Genomic DNA, 24,584 nt, shown 5'->3' on the forward strand with positions numbered 1-24,584 from the left:
CCAATGCATGCCATCGCCGTAATCCTGCTCGACGCTTCACCTTGCACGTTTCCTTCTCTTCATGCAACACACGCATGTAGTTCGCCTGAGCATACCAAGGCGGATGAAAGGGAGAAATAAAAGATCTTATGCCCGCCGTATACTTTAGCATGCACCCATTCAAAACTATCATGTACTCCCATTGTTCCTAATTAGCCCACATGTAACTTCGGACCCGTATACGAAAGAGCAAATTGGAGGGGTAGCATGCGATTTTCTTAGACGATCTTACCCCTCTTCAGTACGTCACACCACGCACATGCGTGGGCTCATAGGATTTAGTTCTCATGCAAGCAATGGCCGTAATCCCGTTGGACGCTTCACCTTTCTTGTTTTCTTCTCCTCATGCAATACACTTGTGTAGTGAGCCTAAGCGCGCCAAGAAAGATGGAAGGGAGAAAGAAAAGGTGATAGGCCCTCCATATACTTCAACAAGCACCCATGACGCCAGTGGCCGATCTAGGGGTGGGGTGGTGGGAGCCATGGCCCCCACATACAATTTGTATAACTTTTTTTACTAGTGCATTCATATGTATATTCAGTACTTTATTAACCATGTATACGCTCCAGAATTGGCATCGAGGTAAAGAAAACTGTACAGTGAAAATCAGGAAGAGAGTGAAACTAACGCGACTGCTCTAGCTCAGAACAATCCCTGCCTGCCCTCGCAGCGCACGCGGAGCAACACGCATTTGTTCGGCGCCCGCCCCGAGGCGAGGAAACCTCTGCAGTGCCGCAGTCCCGTCGTTCCCCAATCCCGTCCCCGTCAAACGGAATCTAGGACCCCCTCGCCGAGAAGGGAACCGAGCGAACCAAACGAACCAACGCGCATTCTGACATCCGTCCATCCATCCATCGGGGTCAGCGCGGCGCCGCCGTCCACCAAACCCCAACCCCCGTGGAATAAAACCCGCCCGCCGTGCCGCTAGATCCGCACAGGAGTTTCTAGGGTTTTTCCTTTTTTTACTAGTGCATTCATATGTATATTCAAGCAGTATTTTATTAACTATTTGCAATGTGTTTTGACAAAGAAAACTACTACCCTTGTAATGTTGCCCCACGTTGGTCAAATTCTAGATCCGCCACTGCATGACGCTATCATCTTTGGTTCCTCGTCATTAATACAGGAGTACTTCCCATGTTCCTAATTAGGTCGCACATAACTTTGGACGTCAATACTAAGGAGCGAACAAGAGGGCAACGACCGATTTTGTCAGACGGTCTTACCCTAGTTGAGATTGCTATACTCCCCCCCCCCCACACACACACACACTCCCCCGTAACCATACGATTAATTCACACGCTTGCAATGGCCATAGCCTCGCCCGACGCTTCACCTTCCCCGTGCAATCCCCGTGCAACACGCGCGTGTAGTTCGCCCGAGCGCGCCAAGGGAGATGACGTAAGGGAGAAGCCGTCTCTGCCGCGCCATAAAACGCAACAAACACTAATTTAGAACCATCCACTTTTGTTTCGTAGGCATTGATGACCCATTGTGAAGGAAACAAATTAGAAAAGACTTAGATGAAAACTTTTTTAGCTTTTGACCCCTTCAAACACTCGTATTTTGTCATCGCCTCGCCGGCAGAATCCGTCTAGCTCCGCCACTGGACGCAGGAGTAGATGAACGAACCCTGCCAAACGCTGAATACGGCAAACACGTTCTGTAATTTCCAATAGACAGACGTGTTATGTTACACCAGAACAGAAAACGGCTGCTGATCGCTGAATGAAAGCGCCAGCAAAGCAAGGGTTTCACCCTGCGGGGATGATGACGCAGGACGGGATCGAGCGACGAACACGTAGCCTGGGAGGACGACACGGAGACACGTGGCGCCAGTGACGCTCATCTGCCAGATGGCGATGGTTTCACCCGCCCACACCCAGCCACGCCGACCCAAAGTGGTGCTTTGTAACACCCGGCACGGCAAGGGTCTCACCCTGGCCAATGACGAGACGATCATCGAGTAAAAAGTCGCCCGCAATCGGCCGGTAATCCACCGGCCGGCACGTGCGCGGCATCACAGAATCCGCTTCCTTGCTTGCTCCGGGACGAAACCGCGGCCCGGTCGGTTCACCAGTGCCGCACGGCAGTCCAATCCAAGCGTCCGTTGTGACGACAGACGGACGCCGTGGCAGCACCAGTCAACACGGAGAGGCCGCTCTGACCTGGACCGACCGATCGCCGGAAACAGCACAGGCAAACGCTGGAGGAGCAGTAAATATTAACCATGTAAGGATGAATGAAACCGTAGGAAGGGGGGAAAATCAGGCAGAGAGTGAAACTGACGCGGCTCAGAACAATCCCCCCCCCCCCCCCCCCCGCAGCGCAGCGCAGAGCACGCGGAGCGGCGCGCATTTGTTCGGCGCGCGGCCCGAGGCGGCGAGGCCTCTGCGGTGTCGCGATCCCGTCGTCGCCCGGTCCCGTCCCCGTCAAGCGGAATCTAGGACGCCCCTCGCCGGGGAGGGAGCCAAACGGACGAGCCAACGCGCGTTCCCGGGTGCGGCCGCCCGCCGAACCCCAACCCCCGCGGAATAAAACCCGGCCGAGAGGCCGTGCCGCCAGATCCGCACGGGAGTTTCTAGGGTTTTTCCCTCCCTCCACTCCCACCCAACCCCAGCCCCATTCCTCGCTCGCTGTTCAGCAGTCCGCCCCCCGAACCGGAACAGCCACCCCACACCGCCCGCGCCCATTCCCCCGCCCGTCCCTCCGCCCCACTCCCACCCCACCGCCGCGATGCGGCCGCCGGCGGCGGCCCTCGCCGTCCTCGCGCTTCTCGCGGCGTGGGGCGCGGCGACGGCCGACCTCGCGTCCGACGCGCGGGCGCTCGTCGCCTTCCGGGCGGCGGTGGGCCAGCGCGTGGCCTGGAACGTGGCCGACCCCACCACCGTCTGCGCCTGGACGGGGGTCACCTGCGAGGGCGGCCGCGTGGCGGCGCTGCGCCTGCCGGGGGCCGCGCTGGCGGGGGCCGTCCCGGCGGGCTCGCTCGGGAACCTCACCGCGCTGCACACGCTCAGCCTCCGCCTCAACGCGCTCCGCGGGGCCCTCCCCGCCGACCTCGCCGCCATGGCCGCGCTCCGCAGCGTCTTCCTCAACGGGAACCGCCTCTCCGGCGACTTCCCGCCGGCGTTCCTCGCGCTCCCCGCCCTCGTCCACCTCTCGCTCGGCGGGAACGGCCTCTCCGGCGCCATCCCGCCGGCGCTCGCCAACCTCACGCGGCTCAAGACCCTGCTCCTCGAGGAGAACCGCTTCGTCGGCCAGATTCCCGACCTCCCGCTGCCGCAGCTGCGCGACTTCAACGTCTCCTTCAACCGGCTCAACGGATCCATCCCCGCCTCGCTCCGCTCCAGGCCGCGCGCGGCGTTCCTCGGGATGTCGTCCCTCTGCGGCGGCCCCCTGGGCCCTTGCCCTGGCGAGGCCCCTCCTCCTTCTCCGGCTCCGGCGGGGAAGACGCCCTCGCCGACAACACCGGGGACGAACATCCCCAACAGCGGAAACGACGAACGAAATGACAAGAAGGGCAACAGGCTCTCCGGCGGCGCCATTGCCGGAATCGCCATAGCCTCCGTCGTCGGCGCCGCGCTTCTCCTGTTCCTTCTCATCTGCCTATGCCGCAGGTCGGGGCGCACCAAGACACGGGCCCTCGAGATGCCGCCTCCGTCTCCATCCCCCGCCGTCATCCCCGGCGGCCGAAAACCCCCAGAGTTGCCCAGCGGCGCGGCCGTGGCGCCTATGGCTACCGTGGGCCACCCCAGTGGTCAACAATCGACTTCAGGGAAGAAGCTGGTCTTCTTCGGGTCAGCGGCCGCCGTTCAACCGTTCGACTTGGAGGACCTGCTGCGCGCGTCGGCCGAGGTCCTTGGCAAGGGTGCCATTGGGACGACCTACAAGGCGGTGCTTGAATCCAGCGCTACCGTGGCGGTGAAGCGGCTCAAGGATGTCACCATGTCCGAGCCGGAGTTCCGTGACCGCATTGCGGACATTGGCGAGCTTCAGCACGAGTTCATCGTGCCTCTCCGTGCTTACTACTACAGCAAAGATGAGAAGCTGCTTGTGTACGACTTCATGCCCATGGGGAGCCTTTCTGCAGTCTTGCACGGTGAGAATTTCACATCTCAGCGCCTTCACAGTTTTATGTACTCATACTCTGATCATTATATTGTTACCGTTCTGCATATGTTATGCTAGTGCTTGCGAGTATCTTATTTTCGCATTTTTCGTCCGTGGCAACGGTATAGTGGTACTTGATTTTCTCGTAAATGTTTGAGAAATGGATTGCAGTTGTTGAGGGGCGATTGTCTTGTACTATATCCATTCCTAAATATAAGACGTTTTGGCTGTTCAAATTGAGCCGACCGGACGTCTTATATTTATATTTAGAAACAGAGGGTGTAGCTATTACTACATCTGTCATGGCTTGATTATCTCTAGTCTACGTGTGTCTTGTCGAAGGTGACACGTCAAGCTAATTTTGTTGCAGATCTTGTTTATTTGCTTGATATCCTAAGTATTTGGATTTTAAGTGTTCTTTATTGGGTATTATTATTAAAATCATAGTCTGATTATTCTTAGTACTATTCCTTGTGGTCTGGGACTATGTTTGTGGCTAGAATACTTGTATTGCAGTCAACTGCTCCCTTTCAGGTTTGGGGTTACCAATCTGCTCCAATTTTTCAGAATGTTGAATAGAACTGTTGATTGCTTTTCATAGTCCCATATTCTTTCCTCAATTGTGGTTAAGTCTGTTCTTTTTGTTTACTTTAGGTCTATTCTTTGTTTGTATATTTTTGTGTTGATTAGAGGAAACAAAATCTTGGGAAGCTGTTGTAGTTGGTGGAGCAGTAGTTTTTTCATTGATTATGTTTGTGTCTTCATTGTGTCACTTGACCATGTAATGGATGAACCTTGAACTCTAATCGCACACGATGGTGATCATTTTTTGTCACGCAGGGAGCAGAGGTTCTGGTCGTACCCCACTTGACTTGACGATAAGATCAAGCATTGCCCTGGCTGCAGCCCGTGGGATCGAGTACATCCACTCTACAAGCTCTTCGACTTCGCACGGCAATATCAAGTCATCCAATATCCTCCTGTCGAAGACGTATCAAGCACGTGTTTCAGACAATGGCCTTGCCACCCTTGTTGGTTCATCATCATCTGGACCTTCTCGCGCCACTGGATACCGTGCTCCAGAGGTTACTGATCCCCGGAGGGTGTCCCAGAAGGCTGATGTGTTCAGCTTTGGTGTTCTCTTGCTGGAGCTGCTCACTGGCAAGGCCCCCAGCCAGGCTGCTCTTAACGACGAGGGCGTCGACCTGCCCAGGTGGGTGCAGTCCGTCGTGCGCTCTGAGTGGACTGCGGAGGTGTTTGACATGGAGCTCCTGAGGAACCAGAGCTCCGAAGAACAGATGATTCAGCTTCTACAGCTCGCTATAGACTGCGTTGCCCAGGTCCCAGACGCCCGTCCGACGATGTCCCATGTCGTCGTGCGGATCGAGGAGATCAAGATGTCAGGTGGAAGCGCCGAAGAAACTGATCAACAACAGCAGAGCGCCCTGAATCAGGGCGATGAGATGGTCGAGGGCCCCTCCTCGCCGTGATCTCTAATGGCCTGAGAGAAAGGAGCCGGCTGCCTGTCGCTGTAGCCCACATTCATTCCGTTCATAGACTTGACGAATGCTATCTTCTTCTTCGACGGCGGAGCCGGCTGTTTTTTCATCTCTTCCTTTTAGCGAATATCGGATTCGTTGTCGTCGTCGTCTGTCTTGGTGTTGTTGACTGACTGTGTCTGTTGTGTGGTGGGTGATTGCGTGGTGGTGTTTAGGGATGGAATGCATGCCCGACTGTGCGATTGCTTAATTTGTCTAGCCATTGTTCTAGCTGATTAGGTTGGTTCTTTAGCTATCCCCATGTAATTACTCAGCCTGATCAAATTGCCTGGAACTCGTTGGCGAAAACCATTTGTCGTGAGTTTACCTGCCTGGTGTCCAGTTCTTGTTGTGGCTTTGTGTGTGTGTGTGTGGGTCATGCATGGTGCTTTGGATGGCTCCAGTTGTTGTTGAAAGCTTCCGCGTGGTGTGTCTGTCTCGATCCGGGTCGGGTGGCACGGCTTTCGGCTTTCGGCGGGGCGAGCGGGACTGTTTTGAACTGGCAGGGACAGGGACAGGGAGGGAAACTGAATTGAATTTCGCCTGATGCGCATAGCGACTTGCCTGCTCCTCATCATCGCTTCTCATTGTTGATTAACAGTTGGGAGGTACAGCCATGCTGGGATCCATCCATCGATCGAGAGAGCAAAACCAGAGGTTCTTGATGCTGATTATGATTCAAAGATATCTATTGTGGTTGCTATCTAGATGACCAATCTCGACATCTCGGTCGTAGCAGCCGGTACGATTTGTTGGCCCTGGTAGATGGCAAGCGCTCAACGAACAACCATCTTCCCTGGTTGGTTCATCGTGGACGCGACAGCGCTAGGACCAACCCTAGCATAGCAGCGTGCGTGCGTACATGTCTGTGCTGTGCACGGAACTGACCGATGTCAGGGCGGGTTTCACTACGTTTCAATGGTTCTGGTAGGCTGGGCCACCTGCAATTTTTGGGCGTGCCCCACCGGACGACGACGAGGGAGATCCCACTTCTCGCGGGTAAACGACGATGGCGGGTCACATGTTGCCTCCGGAGTCTGGACCCCTGCGCCCATGTGATGAGGATCGATCGGGTGCGGGGAGATCGCGGGAGGGACCGCCCGCCTGCTCGCTCTGAATCAGTTGCGGAGGGAGGGAGCTGTGCAGGACCATGCTTCAAATCTTGCAGGGCGCGAAATCCTCTCCGTGTCTCCCGCGCGAAAGCCCATCCCATCCCATCTCGTTTTTAGTAAAAGTCATTGTGAAACAATGGAAACGTAGGGGAGGTCTTTAACTTGACGAGATGCTTGCTTTCAGGATTTCAGATTAAAGGCGACGGTGATGCTCATCTCTACCTCCTTTATGTAGTCTACATCGGCTCCTACCTCAAGAACATTCCCCCGCCATTTTTCTTTAACTAAAGGAACATACGTACTACTACATTCCAGCAGAGTAGAAAAACAAAACTGTTGTTTCGACCATTGACCTCACAGCAGAGCAATTCTGACACGGGCCAAGAAGGCATTCATTCCTCAGCACGCCTTAGAAAAATACCACCGGGAGCATATCGGCGTCTTCTAGAAAAAACAAGTGCACCGAAAGAATCTCGTAGTACTGCGTACTTGGCACCACCTGCCGATGACGATACGACGCACAGCCAGAGGCGGAGGACGAGAAAAAATTAAGGTGTGGCGAAGTCTTAAGAAAAGAAATTTTTTTATGCAAACTGAAAGAGTCAATACATACTACAAACGAAAAATAACCTAAAATATATCCATAATGAAGCGCAACTCAGTCTTGATGATTTTTATTGACAGTGAATGGACACTTTCAACTGTTGCGGTCGCTACAGGTTGTAGCGATGTCAACTCAATAAGACGATAAACACTAGGAAACATGACATGCCTATCAAATTCAACCATCATTTTAGCTAGACTTGCAACATCATGACAAGCTCTCACGTCTTCAATGCTTGGATTTGATTTTGAGTTGCTGCCACTACCAATTACTTCAAAATGCCTTGTCAAATCTGCAATCCACATCATCAATTTGAAATGCCTTGTCAAATCTGCAATCCACATCATCAATTTGTCACTAAAATCTGATTGGATTCAAGTTGTTGTTAACAATTGCTACAAATTTTAGAGAGATGAGAAATACATGCTGCTGCCGCCGCCGCTGCTGGAGCTTGCTGGAGCCCTGGAGCCTGCGGCCGCTCTCTAAAGCCCCCAGCCCGCCGCCGGCGTATCCTACCCCGTCACCAGTCACCCGCCTGGTCCTCGCGACCTAACCAGCCGCCGTCGCTGAGCTAGCTTCTTAGGGTTCATCGCTTGCGTGTGCGTCATGTGGGTGGGCTGGGCGCTCGATGGAATCGAGCTCGACCGCTTCCTGATCCAACTCATGCGTGTGTGTCGGCCCATCAGGCCAGCGGCCTCTTTACCTGTTTTGTGGCTGCACTCGAACAACGATATATGCGTATGTTTTTTAGCATCAGTACAGACACAAGCGCTCATATACACGCGCATACACTCATCCCTATGAACGCACACACGCACACCCACCCCTATGAGCACCTCCAAGAGACTGAGCCGGCATATCATCTTGAGATTTACGAAGTCACCGTAGGCGCCTCGTCATCGACGGGAACATCTTCTCCCACTGAAAACGCATCGCCGGAAATCCTGAAATAAATCCAGGAATAATGCGAGCACCAGGATTTGAACCCTGATGGGTTGGGAATACCACTGTCCACCTAACCAACTCAACCACAGGTTGATTCGCACGATATATATGTATGTATAAATGTTTTTTTTTCCAGAATTAAGGTATGGCAGGGGCCATCACTTGCCCACCGGAGGCCTCCGCCAGTGAGCTGCCATACCTTGCCCACCGGAGGCCTCCGCCAGTGCGCACAGCACCGTCTTAATCACAGTACTTGACCATCTTAATCATCTCCCGGTCGCTGTCGCGTTGGAACTTAGAACCTTCAGAATTGACCAATGGAAAAGTAGAAGAAAAACAGCTGATCGTGAGAGACTTTGACGCCGGGGTTCGGGACTAGACATGTACTGAGGCTCGGGCCACCAAGCTGTCGAGTTCGTTGCCGCCCAAGAGCGACCCTCGGAGTCGTAGGTGAAGCCGAGGGCGACGGCCCCTGACTTTTCCAGCATGCCATAAAAAGAGTCCACCCCCGGGAAACGAATAAATGTGAATTATTGTTGTGTTACGGATAGAGCGGTACTGTTTGGTGGTGACTTTCGGTCTGGATGCGATGGTCTCGCAAAGATGCTGTCGAGTGCCTTCTGGAAAGAAAGGAAAACGATGGAAAGCTGCTGCGAAGACTCAATCAAGTTGTTGAGGTTAGTGATTTTCAGTAGTACTTGCAGTTGCAGTGCTGCACATCCTATCCTAGCGAGCAGTGGCGGAGCCAGGAATCAAGTATAGAGGAGGCCGAGTACGTATATTGATCGAATCTTGTTGATAATTGCTAGTTGCTTTTACTAAAATTGTTGATCGTTGGGAAGAGAGGGGGGGGGGCCTCTAACATCTAGATGGGCTACCAAGTCAAGCATAAGAGCAATTCCAACATGCCGACGCATTTCATTCGCGCGTGTCCGTTTAGATCGCTGTGGATAGAAAAGTTGGCCCATTGAGCGGATCCAGACGAACGCACGCCCGCTTTTGTTCGCCGGGCGACCCATTTCTGACCCAAATTTGGGCCTTATTTGCGTCGGCGTGGACGCATGCGACGTCCGCCTACTCCTCCCCCTGGCCCGCCAGTCAGTGAGACATAGGCCATTCTGTTCCACCTTAATTGACAGTAAGCCTTCGCCCGCCCCACTCCGTCGCCGCCGCCGCCCAATTCCGGTGCCCCTGCCAGCAGTCCGCGCCCACACGCCTCCCCCGCATGCCGCCACCTCCCACGTCGTTGCCACCACCGCCGCCGATACAACTCTACGCATGCTTGACGTTCGCTTTACCTAGAACAAGTATAAAATCAGAAGTACTTTGTAGGTGTAGTTGGATAGGTTTGCAAGATAATAAAGAGCGCATAAATAAAAACTAGGGGCTGTTTAGATAAAGAAGCAATAAAGTTAGTATAGCGAGTGTGGAAAAGGGGTGGTAGGAGTTATGAAATTTTCCCTAAGCAATTGACTACTTTACTAGATCGATAGCAAGTTTTATGTGGGAGAGGCCACTGCTAGCATGTCATCGCTGACTTGAAATTCTATGCACTTATGATTGGAACTATTAGCAAGCATCCGCAACTACTAACGTTCATTAAGGTAAAACCCAACCATAGCATTAAGATATATTGGTCCCCCTTCAATCCTGTATGCATCAATTTCTATGCTAGGTTGAAGCTTCTGTCACTCTTGCCCTCCAATACATAGTCCTATCAACATACAACTAACCCTATGGTGTGATCCACGTGCGCGCTCATATAATGGGAACCAAAGGACATCAACATAACCACAAGCAAATTAAACCAATCATAGCAATTCACCAATCACCGATAGGACAACGAAAATCTACTCAGACATCATAGGATGGCAACACATCATTGGATAATAATATGAAGCATAAAGCACCATGTTCAAGTAGAGGGTACAACGGGTTGCGGGAGAGTGGACCGCTATAGATAGATGGGGGAAGGTGATGAAGATGACGGAGGTGTTGGTGTAGATCGCCGTCACACGATGATGGCCCCGACGGCATTCCGGCGCCACCGGGAGAGAGGGCGAGAGAGCCCCCTTCTTCTTCTTCTTCTTCTTCTTCCTTGACCTTCTCCCTAGATGGGATAAGGGTTTCCCCTCTGGTCCATGGCCTCCATGGCGGTGGAGGGGCGAGAGCCCCTCCGAGATTGGACCTGTCTCTCTGTCTCTCTCTGTTTCTGCGTTCCTCATTCTGCCCTTTCACCATTTCTTATATTCCCGAAGATCCGTAACTCCGATTGGGCTGAAATTTTAACATGATTTCTATTCGGATATTGGCTTTCTTGCGGAGAAAGAAGGGCACCAACCGCCTTATGGGGTGGCCACGAGGGCCCAGGGCGCGCCTGACCCCCTGGGGCGTGCCCCCTGCCTCGTGGTCCCCTCGGGCATCGTCTCGCGTTGATTCTTCTTCCCAAAAATCACATATATTTCAAAAAAAGTCTTCGTCAGTTTTTATCCCGTTTGGACTCCGTTTGATATGGATTTTCTGCGAAACAAAAAAATATGCAACAAACAGGAACTGGCAATGGGCACTGGATCAATATGTTAGTCCCAAAAATAGTATAAAAAGTTGCCAAAAGTATATGAAAGTTGTATAATATTGGCATGGAACAATAAAAAATTATAGATACGACGGAGACGTATCAGCATCCCCAAGCTTAATTCCTGCTCATCCTCGAGTAGGTAAATGATAAAAAAGATAATTTTTGATGTGGAATGCTGCCTAGCATAATCTTGATATGTAATCTAATCATGGCATGAATATTAAGACACGAGTGATTCAAAGCAATAGTTTATCATTTGACATTAAGACAATAATACTTCAAGCATACTAATAAAGCAATCATGTCTTTTCAAAATAACATGGCCAAAGAAAGTTATCCCTACAAAATCATATGGTCTGGCTATGCTCCATCTTCACCACACAAAATATTCAAATCACGCACAACGCCGATGACAAGCCTAGAAATTGTTTCATACTTTAGTATTCTCAAACCTTTTCAACTTTCATGCAATACATGAGTGTGAGCCATGGACATAGCACTATAGGTGGAATAGAATATGATGGTGGAGGTTGTGTGGAGAAGACAAAAAGGAGAAAGTCTCACATCGACGCGGCTAATCAATGGGCTATGGAGATGCCCATCAATTGATGTCAATGCGAGGAGTAGGGATTGCCATGCAATGGATGCACTAAGAGCTATAAGTGTATGAAAGCTCAAACTGAAACTAAGTGGGTGTGCATCCAACTTGCTTGCTCATGAAGACCTAGGGCATTTAAGGAAGCCTGTAGTTGGAATATACAAGCCAAGTTATATAATGAAAATTCCCACTAGTATATGAAAGTGATAACTCAAGAGAATCTCTATATGAAGAACATGGTGCTACTCTGAAGCACAAGTGTGGTAAAAGGATAGTAACATTGTCCCTTCTCTCTTTTTCTCTCATTTTTTTATTAGGGCCTTTTCTCTTTTTTATGGCCTCTTTTTATTTGGGATTCTTTGGCCTCTTTTATTTATTTTTCGTCCGGAGTCTCATCCCGACTTATGGGGGAATCATAATCTCCATCATCCTTTCCTCACTGGGACAATGCTCTAATAATGATGATCATCACACTTTTATTTACTTACAACTCAATATTACAACTCGATACTAGAACAAAGATATGACTCTATATGAATGCCTCCGGCGGTGTACCGGGATGTGCAATGATCTAGCGTGGCAATGACATAAAAAAACGGACAAGCCATGAAAACATCATGCTAGCTATGTTACGATCATGCAAAGCAATATGATAATAAATGCTCAAGTCATGTATATGATGATGATGGAAGTTGCATGGCAATAATATCTCAGAATGGCTATGGAAATGCCATGATAGGTAGGTATGGTGGTTGTTTTGAGGAAGATATAAGGAGGCTTATGTGTGATAGAGTGTATCATATCACGGTGTTTGGATGCACCGGTGAAGTTTGCACCGACTCTCAAGGTGAGAAAGGGCAATGCACGGTACCAAAGAGGCTAGCAATAATGGAAGGGTGAGAGTGCATATAATCCATGGACTCAACATTAGTCATAAAGAACTCACATACTTATTGCAAAAATCTATTAGTCATCGAAACAAAGTACTACGCACATGCTCCTAGGGGGATAGATTGGTAGGAAAAGACCATCGCTCGTCCCCGACCGCCACTCATAAGGAAGATAATCAATAAATACCTCATGCTCCAACTTTGTTACATAACGGTTCACCATACGTGCATGCTACGGGAATCACAAACTTCAACAAAAGTATTTCTACAATCCACAACTACCCACTAGCATGACTCTAATATCACCATCTTTATATCGCAAAACTATTGCAAGGAATCAAACATATCATATTCAGTGATCTACAAGTTTTATGTAGGATTTTATGACTAACCATTTGAATGACCAATTCATGTCATCTCTCTAAATAGATATAAGTGAAGCAAGAGAGTTCAATTATTTCTACAAACGATATGCCCACGCTCTAACAAATATCAGTTAAGCAAAAGAGCATTCTACAAATGGCGGTTTCTATGTGAAGAGAAACAGGCAATCCAAACTTCAAATGATATAAGGGAAGCACATGAAGCATTCTATAAAGCCATACTCAAAAAATATAAGTGAATTGCAAAGAGCATTCTATAAATCAACCATGGACTATCTCATACCAGCATGGTGCATCAAAGAAAAGTGAAAACTAAATGCAAAATACGCTCCAAGATTTGCACATATCGCATGAACAAAACGAATCTGAAAACATACTGATACTTGTTGAAGAAAGATGGGATGCCTTCCGGGGCATCCCCAAGCTTAGACGCTGGAGTCTCCTTGAATATTTACTTGGGGTGCCTTGGGCATCCCCAAGCTTGAGCTCTTGCCTCTCCTCCTTCTCCTCACATCGAGACCTCCTCGATCTTCGAACACTTCATCCACACAAAACTCAACAGAAAGCTCGGTAAGATCCGTTAGTATAATAAAGCACATCACTACTCTAAGTACTATTGCAAACAAATCCATATTTTTTTTTGCATTATGGCTAATGTAATATAACTTTTCCATAGCTTAATCCACTGATAGAAATCGATAATTTCACCAAAACAAGCAAACTATGCATAAAAAAATATGTCTTAAACAGGACAGTCTATAGCAATCTGAACATTCACCATACTTCTGGTAATCCGAAAATTCTGAAAAAATAGGAAAAATAAAAAATTGTATAGCAGGACAGTGCAAAAAGTTTTAGAACCGTTTGACATTCCAGTAAAAAATGTAAAATCGTGCACTACAACCAAAGTTTCTGTTTTGCACCGCACAAACCAACAAGCAATGTAAACATCCTAAATGCAAATCTTGGCACATTATTGTTGTTTTAAAACTTTATAAAAGCACACAACAGAAATAAATGACTCTCTAAAACTTCCAGGTTGTCTCCCTGGCAGCGCTTTCTTTAAATCCATTGAGCTAGGCATATAGTGCTCAAGTAATGGATCCACCCGGATCCCAAGGTATATCAAAGCCAATTTTAATTAACAATGATTTGTGGTTTAGTAGTGAGCACAAAGTAACATATGTCATGCAACAACGAAGTCTAAATCTCTTCCTATCCATCGGCATGTCATAAAAAAACAATTCATGCACACATAGTAAAGGCCAATGCATAGTATAAACAATTTCTTGCAATTTTATCTTATTGGAAACATGGAGAGGCGGAGATGTAGTTCCTCTCTCATAATAGTTGCAAGTAGGAGCAGCAAGCACATGCATATCGTATCTATCAAAATCATCATGTGTAGTAGTAAAACGCAACCCATCAATATAATCCTTAATAAGGGCAAACTTCTCCGATATAGTGTAGTCGAGAGAATTCAAAAAGATAATAGGACTATCATGCGTGGGTGTAATAGCAACAATTTCATGTTTAACATAAGGAACAATAGCAAGTTCATCTCCATAAGCATAATTCATATTGGCATCTTGGCCACAAGAATAGCAAGCATCAAGTTCATCAAAAAGGGATATTTCAAACGAATCAATGGGATCATAGCAATTATCATGGCATTCATCCTTCGGTAAGAACGAAGGGACATTAAATAATGTATGAGTTGGAGAGTTACTCTCATTAGAAGGTGGGCACAGGTAGCTAATCCGATCTTCCTCTTTTTGTTCTTCGCTCTCCTCATCATCTTTTTCATCCAATGAGCTCACAGTTTCATCAATTTCTTCTTCCATAGACTCCTGCAAAATATTAATCTCTTCTCGGACAGCGGAGACTTTCTCAATAAATTCATCAATATCATAATTGTATTTATAATTCTCATAGCAATATTTAAGGATAGCTAAATTTTTAGATCTATAAACTGAATCATCAAAATCTTCAAACTCTTTAAACAAAGAGTCAATTTCACATGCACCCTTAAAAGCAACAAATTCTTCTATTCGTTCCACATCATAGTAATCATATATACCATTAACATAAGAAGCTAAGGTTTCATTATCATTAAATTTGCATGAAAAGGGAAGGTGTGGAGCATTCATCCTAGAGCAACAAGTATAATCATATCTCAAGCATAGTTGCCGAGCATACCAATGCAACATATAAATTTGATCCCATAATAGTTTCCCTTTTTGAGTCAAGCATAATCCCTAAAGTATTCACGTTGATCCAACGTGTCTCCCATTACATAATTGAATGGGGTTTTCTCAGGATTATTAAAGTAGTGCATAATATCTTTCACATAATGAGCATCGAGGGTTTTAGGAGGTTCCCCATCTCCATGAGTAGCAAGTAAACCTAATTTTTTGGTATTTCGTGTTCCATATCCATAACTAAAGATAGAGAACAACTTAGAACATCAAATACAAATTACTTAGTGATAAAGCAAACAAGCACACACGAGAATATTCACCCCACGCTATAACTCCCCGGCAACGACGCCAGAAAAATGTCTTGATAACCCACAAGTATAGGGGATCAATTGTAGCCTCTTTTGATAAGTAAGAGTGTCGAACCCAACGAGGAGCTAAAGGTAGAAAAAATATTCCCTCAAGTTTTATCGACCACCGATACAACTCTACGCACGCTTGATGTTCGCTTTACCTAGAACAAGTATAAAACTAGAAGTACTTTGTAGGTGTAGTTGGATATGTTTGCAAGAAAATAAAGAGCACGTAAATAAAAACTAGGGGCTGTTTAGATAAAGAAGCAATAAAGTTAGTATAGCAAGTGTGGAAAAGTGGTGGTAGGAGTTGCGAAATTGTCCCTAAGCAATTGACTACTTTACCAGACCGATAGCAAGTTTTATGTGGGAGAGGCCACTGCTAGCATGTCATCCTTGACTTGGAATTCTATGCACTTATGATTGGAACTATTAGCAAGCATCCGCAACTACTAACGTTCATTAAGGTAAAACCCAACCATAGCATTAAGATATACTAGCACATATGCCCGTGACGTCCTCACCTGTTTAGTTGGGAATCAAATCCTTCCTTTTTCTAATTTAGTAGCCCCAACATATTGAAGCCTATAGATCCTTCCTTTTTCTAATTTAGTAGCCCCAACACATTGAAGCCTAGAGATCCTTCCTTTTAATTATCCTACCTTTTTACCTCTAATTCTTCATGTAGAATTTGTTAAGACCACAATCTTTCTTTTAGTTATTCCACGGGTTTATCCATAATCCTTCTTTAATTAGCCACATCCGTTTAAATATTATATTTAAGCCCACAATCCTTCCTTTATTAGCTCATTCACTTAATTAGCTCGCCCTAAACATGATGAGTGCCACTCATATATTTAGAGCGAGTTGAGATTAGTAAATGTGAAAGGCGCATAGGTCGTTGGTTGTTACATCAAAGAGCTATACAGGAGGTTCTGTGTTCAATTCCCACAATGTTGATTTATTTTAACCCAATTATTTTTCGCGGTCTCTATAAAAGCCCATAAAAGGCCTATCAACATACAAATACCTGGCCCAGATCGCTTAACATGTATAAACCAAACGAAAAGGACTAAACCAAACCAAGAATACCTATTCCCTTTAATAGTAGGTATAGATATAGATTGGTCCCCCTTCAATCCCGTATGCATCAATTTCTATGCTAGGTTGAAGCTTCTGTCACTCTTGCCCTTCAATACATAGTCCTATCAACATACAACTAACCCTATGGTGTGATCCACGCGCACGCTCATATGATGGGAACCAAAGGACAGCAACATAACCACAAGCAAATTAAACCAATCATAGCAATTCACCAATCACCGATAGGACAACGAAAATCTACTCAGACATCATAGGATGGCAACACATCATTGGATAATAATATGAAGCATAAAGCACCATGTTCAAGTAGAGGGTACAGCGGGTTGCGGGAGAGTGAACCGCTGTAGATAGATGGGGGAAGGTGATGAAGATGTTGGTGAAGGTGACGGAGGTGTTGGTGTAGATCACCGTCACACGATGATGGCCCCGGCGGCGTTCCGGTGCCACCGGGAGAGAGGGGGAGAGAGCCCCCCTTCTTCTCCTTCTTCCTTGATCTTCTCCCTAGATGGGAGAAGGGTTTCCCCTCTGGTCCATGGCCTCCATGGCAGCGGAGGGGCGAGAGCCCCTCCGAGATTGGATCTGTCTCTCTGTCTCTCTCTGTTTCTGCATTCCTGATTCTGCCCTTTCACCGTTTCTTATATTCCCGAAGATCCGTAACTCTGATTGGGCTGGAATTTTAAACACGATTTCTATCCGGATATTGGCTTTCTTGCGGCAAAATAAGGGCACCAATGATAACCCACAAGTATAGGGGATCAATTGTAGCCTCTTTCGATAAGTAAGAGTGTCGAACCCAACAAGGAACTAAAGGTAGAGCAAATATTCCCTCAAGTTCTATCGACCACTGATACAACTCTGCGCACGCTTGACGTTCGCTTTACGTAGAACAAGTATGAAACTAGAAGTACTTTGTAGGTGTTGTTGGATAGGTTCGCAAGATAATAAAGATTACGTAAATAAAAATTAGGGGCTGTTTAGGTAAAGACACAACTAAGTTAGTTTTAGTAAAGAGCTTTTTGTTACGAGAAAGTTATTTGTCCCTAGGCAATCGATAACTAGACCGGTAATCATTATTGCAATTTTATTTGAGGGAGAGGCATAAGCTAACATACTTTCTCTACTTGGATCATATGCACTTATGATTGGAACTCTAGCAAGCATCCAGAGCTACTAAAGATAATTAAGGTAAAACCCAACCATAGCATTAAAGTATCAAGTCCTCTTTATCCCATATGCAAACAACCTACTTACTCGGGTCTGTGCTTCTGTCACTCACGCCACCCACCATAAGCAAATCATGAACATATTTCAAACCCTACAGCGGGAATCCCTCACGCTTGCACGACAAGGAGAGCACCATAGGACAACACCAATAATAAAACATGCAACTCAAATGAATCACGATCATCAAATAACCCATAGGACAAAAAGGATCTACTCAAACATCATAGGATAGCCATACATCATTGGGAAATAATATATAGCGTTGAGCACCATGTTTAAGTACAAATTACAAAGGGTAAGAGAGAGGTTACACTGCTGCATAGAGGGGGGAAGAGTTGGTGATGATGGCGGTGAAGTTGTTGGTGAATATTGCGGTGATGATGATGGGCCCCGGTGGCACTCCGGCGCCACCGGAAGCGAGGGGGAGAGAGCCCCCCTTCTCCTTCTTCTTCCTTGACCTCCTCCCTAGATGGGAGAAGGGTTTCCCCTCTGGTCCTTGATCTCCATGGCATGGGAGGGGCGAGAGCCCCTTCGCGATTGGAGCTGTCTCTGTGTCTCTCTCTATTTCTGCATACCGTCTGGCTGCCCTTTCACCGTTTCGTATATATATATGGAGATCCGTAACTCCGATTGGACTAAAATTTTCGCCGTGATTTTTTCCTAAAAATTATCTTTGTTGCGGCCAAAGAAGGGCATCAACCGCCTTACGGGGTGGCCACAAGGGCCAGGGGCGCGCCCAGGGGGGTGGGGCGCGCCCCCTGCCTCGTGCCTCCCTTGGGCGCCGTCTCGCGTGGATTTTTCTTCCTAAAAATCATATATATTCCAAAAAAATCTCTGCCAGTTTTTATCCCGTTTGGACTCCGTTTGATATGGATATTCTGCGAAACAAAAAACATGCAACAAACAGGAACTGTCACTGGGCACTGGATCAATATGTTAGTCCCAAAAATAGTATAAAAAGTTGCCAAAAGTATATGAAAGTTGTAGAATATTGGCATGGAACAATCAAAAATTATAGATACGACGGAGACGTATCAACCAACCGCCTTACGGGGTGGCCACGAGGCCCCGGGGCGCACCTGACCCCCTGGGGCGCGCCCCCTGCCTCGTGGCCCCCTCGGGCATCGTCTCGCGTTGATTCTTCTTCCCGGAAATCACATATATTCCAAAAAAAGTCTCCTTCAGTTTTTATCCCGTTTGGACTCCGTTTGATATGGATTTTCTACGAAACAAAAAAACATGCACCAAATAGGAACTGGCATTGGGCACTGGATCAATATGTTAGTCCCAAAAATAGTATAAAAAGTTGCCAAAAGTATATGAAAGTTGTATAATATTGGCATGGAACAATAAAAAATTATAGATACGACGGAGACGTATCATTCTTCCGGTGTCATAGTTTGGATAATATTTCTTTCAACATTAATGGGCTTACATGAGATATAATGTTTTATTCTTTGCCCATTGACGACCTTCGGGTTAGTACCTTCGGCATTATTTATTTTGATGGCTCCCAATCGATAAACCTCCTAGGTAACATAGGGTCCTTCGCATTTGGAGAGGAGTTTTCCTGCAAATAATCTAAAACGAGAGTTGTATAAAAGAACATATTCTCCAACTTTGAACTCGCGCTTTCGGATTCGTTTATCATGCCATCTTTTAACTTTTTATTTAAATAACTTGGCATTTTCATAAGATTGGGCTCTCCATTCATAGTGAGCTAATATCAAATAACCTCTTTTCATCGGCGAGTTTGAAATCATAGTTGAGTTCTTTAATTGCCCAATATGCTTTATGTTCTAACTCAAGAGGCAAATGACAAGCTTTCCCATAAACCATTTTGTAAGGAGAAATACCCATAGGATTTTTATATGTTGTTCTATAAGCCCAAAGTGCATCATCTAATTTCTTAGACCAATTCTTCCTGGACCTATTGACAGTCTTTTGTAAGATTAATTTTATTTCTCTATTGCTAAGTTCAACTTGACCACTAGACTGAGGATGATAAGGTGATGCAATTCTATGGTTAACATCATACTTAGTGTATGGGCATATTTATCCCTAAGGTGTTTTGGTGATTGATGACAACGCGTTTGCGGACTAATCGTGTGCCTTGAGTATTTCAGACATTTCATCACTAGGCACAAGATGGTTTGGTGCCCCTCGAAGACTATTGAAGACGGCGTTTTTCTACGTTTCTTTCCGGTGGATTTGAGTCGTAGGAAAGCCATACTATTAAGAGGGGGTCCGCTTTGGAAAGGTTTGGGTGGAATCATCACGTACACATTTACTCCTTTGCACCGCCTTTCCTTTAGCACTATGGAGCATCCCTCTGTTTCTTCGTGTCTATGCAAAAGAAGTATTCCTAGTGTTGCTGTTCTGGGGCATGCGGTAGTACTGCTCTTCAGAGCGGTAGTACCGCAGGTCCTTGCGGTAATACCGCAGGTGCTCACGGTAGTACCACTCCTTAGGAGCTGTAATACCATGGCCTCTGGCCAGGCTCAGCTGCTCGTGTGGCTGTAGGGGTGGATGTAATTTTTTACATCCGCGCCCTACGCGGTAGTACCACGTGCCATGTGCGGTAGTACCGCGAGTCCTGGCCTGGCACAACAATATGATCGGAAGTAGGGGCGGATGTAATTTTTTACATCCGCCCCCTGCGCGGTAGTACCGCGTGCCTAGTGCGGTAGTAGCGTGTCGGACTTTTGCACTATTTGAAACTTAGCGGATGTTGCCACGGATGTTCCTTTATCTATCCGCGCCCTTCCCAGGCTAGTCCAATCCTGCCTTGCGGTAGTACCGCAAGGGGGAGTGGTAGTACCGCGCCAGCGGCAGTACCGCCCTCAGCTTCTATGCTACATGCCTGGGCTAGCTCTTGCCGTGGCAGCAGTAGTACCACGGGTCGCCGCGGTAGTACCGTGAGCCCTTGCGGCAGTACCGCTGGTTTGGTGCGGTAGTACCGTAGGTCGCGGGCTGGTTAAGTGGATAATGGTTGGATTTGTCTCTCCACTATATAAGGGGTGTCTTCTTCTCCGAGTTTACCACCTCTTCCAACCTCAAGCTCCATTGTTGCTCCAAGCTTCATTCTCGCCCGATCTCTCTCCCTAGCCAATCAAACTTGTTGATTTTCTAGGGATTGCTTGAGAAGGCCCCGATCTACACTTCCACCAAGAGACATTTTATTTCCCCCACTAATCCCTTGCGGATCTTGTTACTCTTGGGTGTTTGATCACCCTAGACGGTTGAGGTCACCGCGGAGCCATATTCCATTGTGGTGAAGCTTCGTGGTGTCATTGGGAGCCTCCAATTAAGTTGTGGAGATTGCCCCAACCTTGTTTGTAAAGGTTCGGTCGCCGCCTCCAAGGGTACCAATAGTGGAATCATGACATCTCACATTGTGTGAGGGTGTGAGGAGAATACGGTGGCCCTAGTGGCTTCTTGGGGAGCATTGTGCCTCCACACCGCTCCAACGGAGATGTACTTCCCCTCAAAAGGAAGGAACTTCGGTAACACATCCTCGTCTTCTCTGGCTCCACTCTTGGTTATCTCGTGCCTTTACTTGTGCAAGCTTACTTGTGTTATATCCCTTGCTTGCTTGTTGTTATTGTTGTTGTTGCATCATATAGGTTGCTCACCTAGTTGCATATCTAGAACCTACTCTGATGCAAAGTTTAAATTGGTAAAGGAAAGCTAAAATTCTTAGTTGCCTATTCACCCCCCTCTAGTCAACTATATCGATCCTTTCAATTGGTATCAGAGCCTCGTCTCTTTATTAAGGACTTTGCCGTCCGAAGAGTATGGTTGACACCATAGACGGTGTGGAGGAGCACTCCGGTGTGAATTCGATCTCGTGTACGGCCGATGGGGGAACCACGGTCTCTCGTGAGGAATTCAATGTGGCTTTGGACACATTGAAAACCTCCATGACGACCGAGGTTGAAAGCATGTTTAATAAATTCCTAGAAGGGCTTAAACTATCCACCACACTATTGAAAGTGGGTGATCCCACTAACAAGGTGACGGATGCTAACTCCGACAAGGGGGAAGCTACTAGTGAAAAAGCTCCTTCTTCTAGTGGTAAAAATGGCACTGGCATCTTTGCCCATGTGGAACCTCCACTTTTTTATGGTGGACCGATTCCTTCCACTCATTTGAATCATGTCGGTCCTCCCCCTAAGATTGTGAAAATGAGGACTTTGATTCTTGGGTCTATCGCTTTAAGCGTCATTTAAATCATGTGAATACTAATCTTTGGAGAATCATTGAAGAAGGTTTCTATCCGCATGACCGAAGCAACTTCACTCCTAGAGAAGCCACGGATAATCAATTCAACGAGAATGCTCTCTTCATCATCCAAGATGCAATTCCACCCGAAGATCTTCCTCATCTCCGGCCCTTCGCCATGGCCAAAGATGCATGACACCAAGTTGTTTCCCTCTACAAGGGAAGCGCAAACATTCAACGCTCCAACTATGAAGTGGTGCAAGATGAAGCCGGTGAGTTTGCAATGAAAGAAGATGAAGAACCTCGTGACCTTTATCAGAGAGTAACCAAACTCATGGTCTCACTCCGAGATCATGGGAGCAAGGACACAGATGAAAATTGGATCAAGCGCAAATTCCTCAAGGCAATGATGCCTTACCACAAGGCCATGTCCTCCGTCATTCGTCAAAGGCCGGACTTCCACACCTTGTCCTCAAGTGAAGTGTTGGATGAGTTTGTGTGTAACGCCCGGGTAATTAAGCTACAGTAATCCCATGCTAAAGGTGCCACGTCACCACGGTTACTGTTGTTAACCTTGCGTTGATTCGAAACCGTTTCAAAATTCAAATTCAAATTAATGTCAACAATAAAAGTTTTCAAAAGTTAAAACAAAAATGTTCGGGAGATGCCATATTTTGCATATGTAAATATGGTGTAATAACCACATTTTTATAAAATGCCTAAATAATTTAAAATGATTTAAAACAGAAAAGTATATAAATAAAAGAAAAGAAAACAAAACAAACCAAAAAAGAAAAAGGAAAAGAAACCCCCGGGCTTCGGCCCAGCAGGCCACCGGCCCAACTGGGCCACGACCCACCAGGCCGGCCCACCCCCGCACCCCATAACCCCCCACTCCCACACTCGCCCACCGACATTCCCACACTCCCCCGAAATATCTCCCCCCTCTCTCCCCCGATTGGATCATGATCGAGAGGAGGAGGCCGCCGCTCGCCGCCCGACGCCGCCTCGCCCTCGCCGCACGACACCGCCTCACCCTCGCCGCACAACGACGCCCCGCCCTCGCCGCATGACGACGTCGCCGGAGCAACCTCGCCGCTGCCTCCTCTCCATCCCCGTCGTCCTCGTCCTCCTCCCCAAACCGCTCCCCACGCACTGTTGCCCCGTCCCTACTCCTCGACGTGAGCCCCCCTCATCCTCCTCTTCCCCTCTCCGCTACAAGCCCCCCCCCCTCCCCCGCGGCCCCGCCCGCTCCCCCACGCCTCGCCTCACGTCGGCCGAGCCCCCTGGCTCCACCGCGCCCCCGTCCCTTGTCGCAGCTCGCCGGACCCGCCGCTAGCCTCCGCCCTGCTTCCAGCCGCCCGCGGCCACCTGTGCCCGCCTCCGATGCTCCACCTGCTGCCCGACCCTGCAGCCGCCGCCGCCTCGTCGTTGCCTCGCCTGCTGCCGCGTCATGCCTCGGCTGCCGCTCGCCTTGCTCGCCGATGCCCATGCCGCCTAGTTGCTCCCCGCTGCCCGCGGGCCCTGCCTGCGTCGCCGCCTTCTGCTGACGCCGGGCCACCGCTCGCCTGAGCCTTCTGCCGCCCGTGTGTGTCGCCCGCACGCGCCGCAACTCGCTCAACGCCGCTTGTCGTCCCGCCATTTACCGCACCGCGCCCTCGCTCCCATCCCCGGCGCCACCCCGGCGTGGCCTCGCCGTTGCCACTGCCGGCCTTGCCGTGCCCGTGCCCCCCCCTGTCGATCTGGGCATCTGCCCAATCGGGCCGGATGCCTGCGCCCGTAACCCGCGGCGCCCCTGCACCCGCGAACCCGGCGCCCGCTACGCCCTGTGCCTATGACACAGGGGGCCCACCCCCAGAACGGTTTAAATAATAATAGTAATAATAATAATATATTAAAAATAATTAATTAATTAAGTAACTAATTAATTAATCAAATAATTAATTAACCTAATTAATTTTGATTAATTAAACTAAACAACTAACTAAACTAATTAATCAGGATTAGTTAGTCTAGACAATGACGAATGGGACCCACACGTCAGTTGACCAGTCAACACCTCTGTTGACTGCTGACGTCATGCTGACATCAGCGTGCACTGTTCTGGATAATGTTGGATTAAAATAATTAAAAAAATGCTAAAAAATGATTTAAATCTTTTAAAATCAATATAAAATAAACCGTAGCTCGGATGGAAAAACTTTGTACATGAAAGTTGCTCAGAACGACGAGACGAATCTGGTTACGCATCCCGTTCGTCCCCCACGCATCCCTGGCATAGCGAACATGCAACTTTCCCCCTCCGATTGATTTGTCCGAAAATGCGAAACACCGGGGATATTTTCCGGGATGTTTCCCCCCTTCACCGGTATCACCTCATACCGCGTTAGGGAACCCCTAGCACCGCTACTTGTCATGTCATGCATCGCTATGCATCTGTTTGCATTATATTCATTGTTTCTTCCCCTCTTCTCTCCGATAGACTACGAGACAGACAACGTTGTTGGTGCCCCGATCGACTACGCTGTTGACGACCCCTCTTTCTTGCCAGAGCATCCAGGCAAGCCCCCCCTTGATCACCAGATATCGCCTATTCCCTCTCTACTGCTTGCATTAGAGTAGTGTATCATGTTACTGCTTTCCGTTAATCCTATTCTGATGCATAGCCTGTCATTGTTGCTAC

General features: G+C 47.9%; 1 protein-coding gene across 1 annotated transcript; it reads left to right on the forward strand.

Annotated features, from left to right (window-relative positions):
- The first annotated feature begins 2,416 nt into the window (after positions 1–2,416).
- LOC125550399 (probable inactive receptor kinase At1g48480) lies at positions 2,417–6,015 on the forward strand. The gene is made up of 2 exons (XM_048713392.1): positions 2,417–4,139; positions 4,991–6,015. Exons 1-2 carry the CDS (start codon positions 2,777–2,779, stop codon positions 5,638–5,640), a joined length of 2,013 nt encoding a protein of 670 aa, XP_048569349.1. The 5' UTR covers positions 2,417–2,776; the 3' UTR covers positions 5,641–6,015.
- Positions 6,016–24,584: the final 18,569 nt, after the last annotated feature.

The sequence above is a fragment of the Triticum urartu genome, chromosome 4 (genome assembly GCF_003073215.2).
Source record: "Triticum urartu cultivar G1812 chromosome 4, Tu2.1, whole genome shotgun sequence".
In the NCBI taxonomy this organism is placed as follows: domain Eukaryota; kingdom Viridiplantae; phylum Streptophyta; class Magnoliopsida; order Poales; family Poaceae; genus Triticum; species Triticum urartu.

Excerpts from the sequence above, each read along its gene's own strand:
- LOC125550399 (XM_048713392.1), top strand. The coding sequence starts at position 2,777 with ATGCGGCCGCCGGCGGCGGCCCTCGCCGTCCTCGCGCTTCTCGCGGCG. Across the intron at positions 4,140-4,990 it reads CCTTTCTGCAGTCTTGCACG|GGAGCAGAGGTTCTGGTCGT; the intron begins GTGAGAATTTCA and ends TTTGTCACGCAG.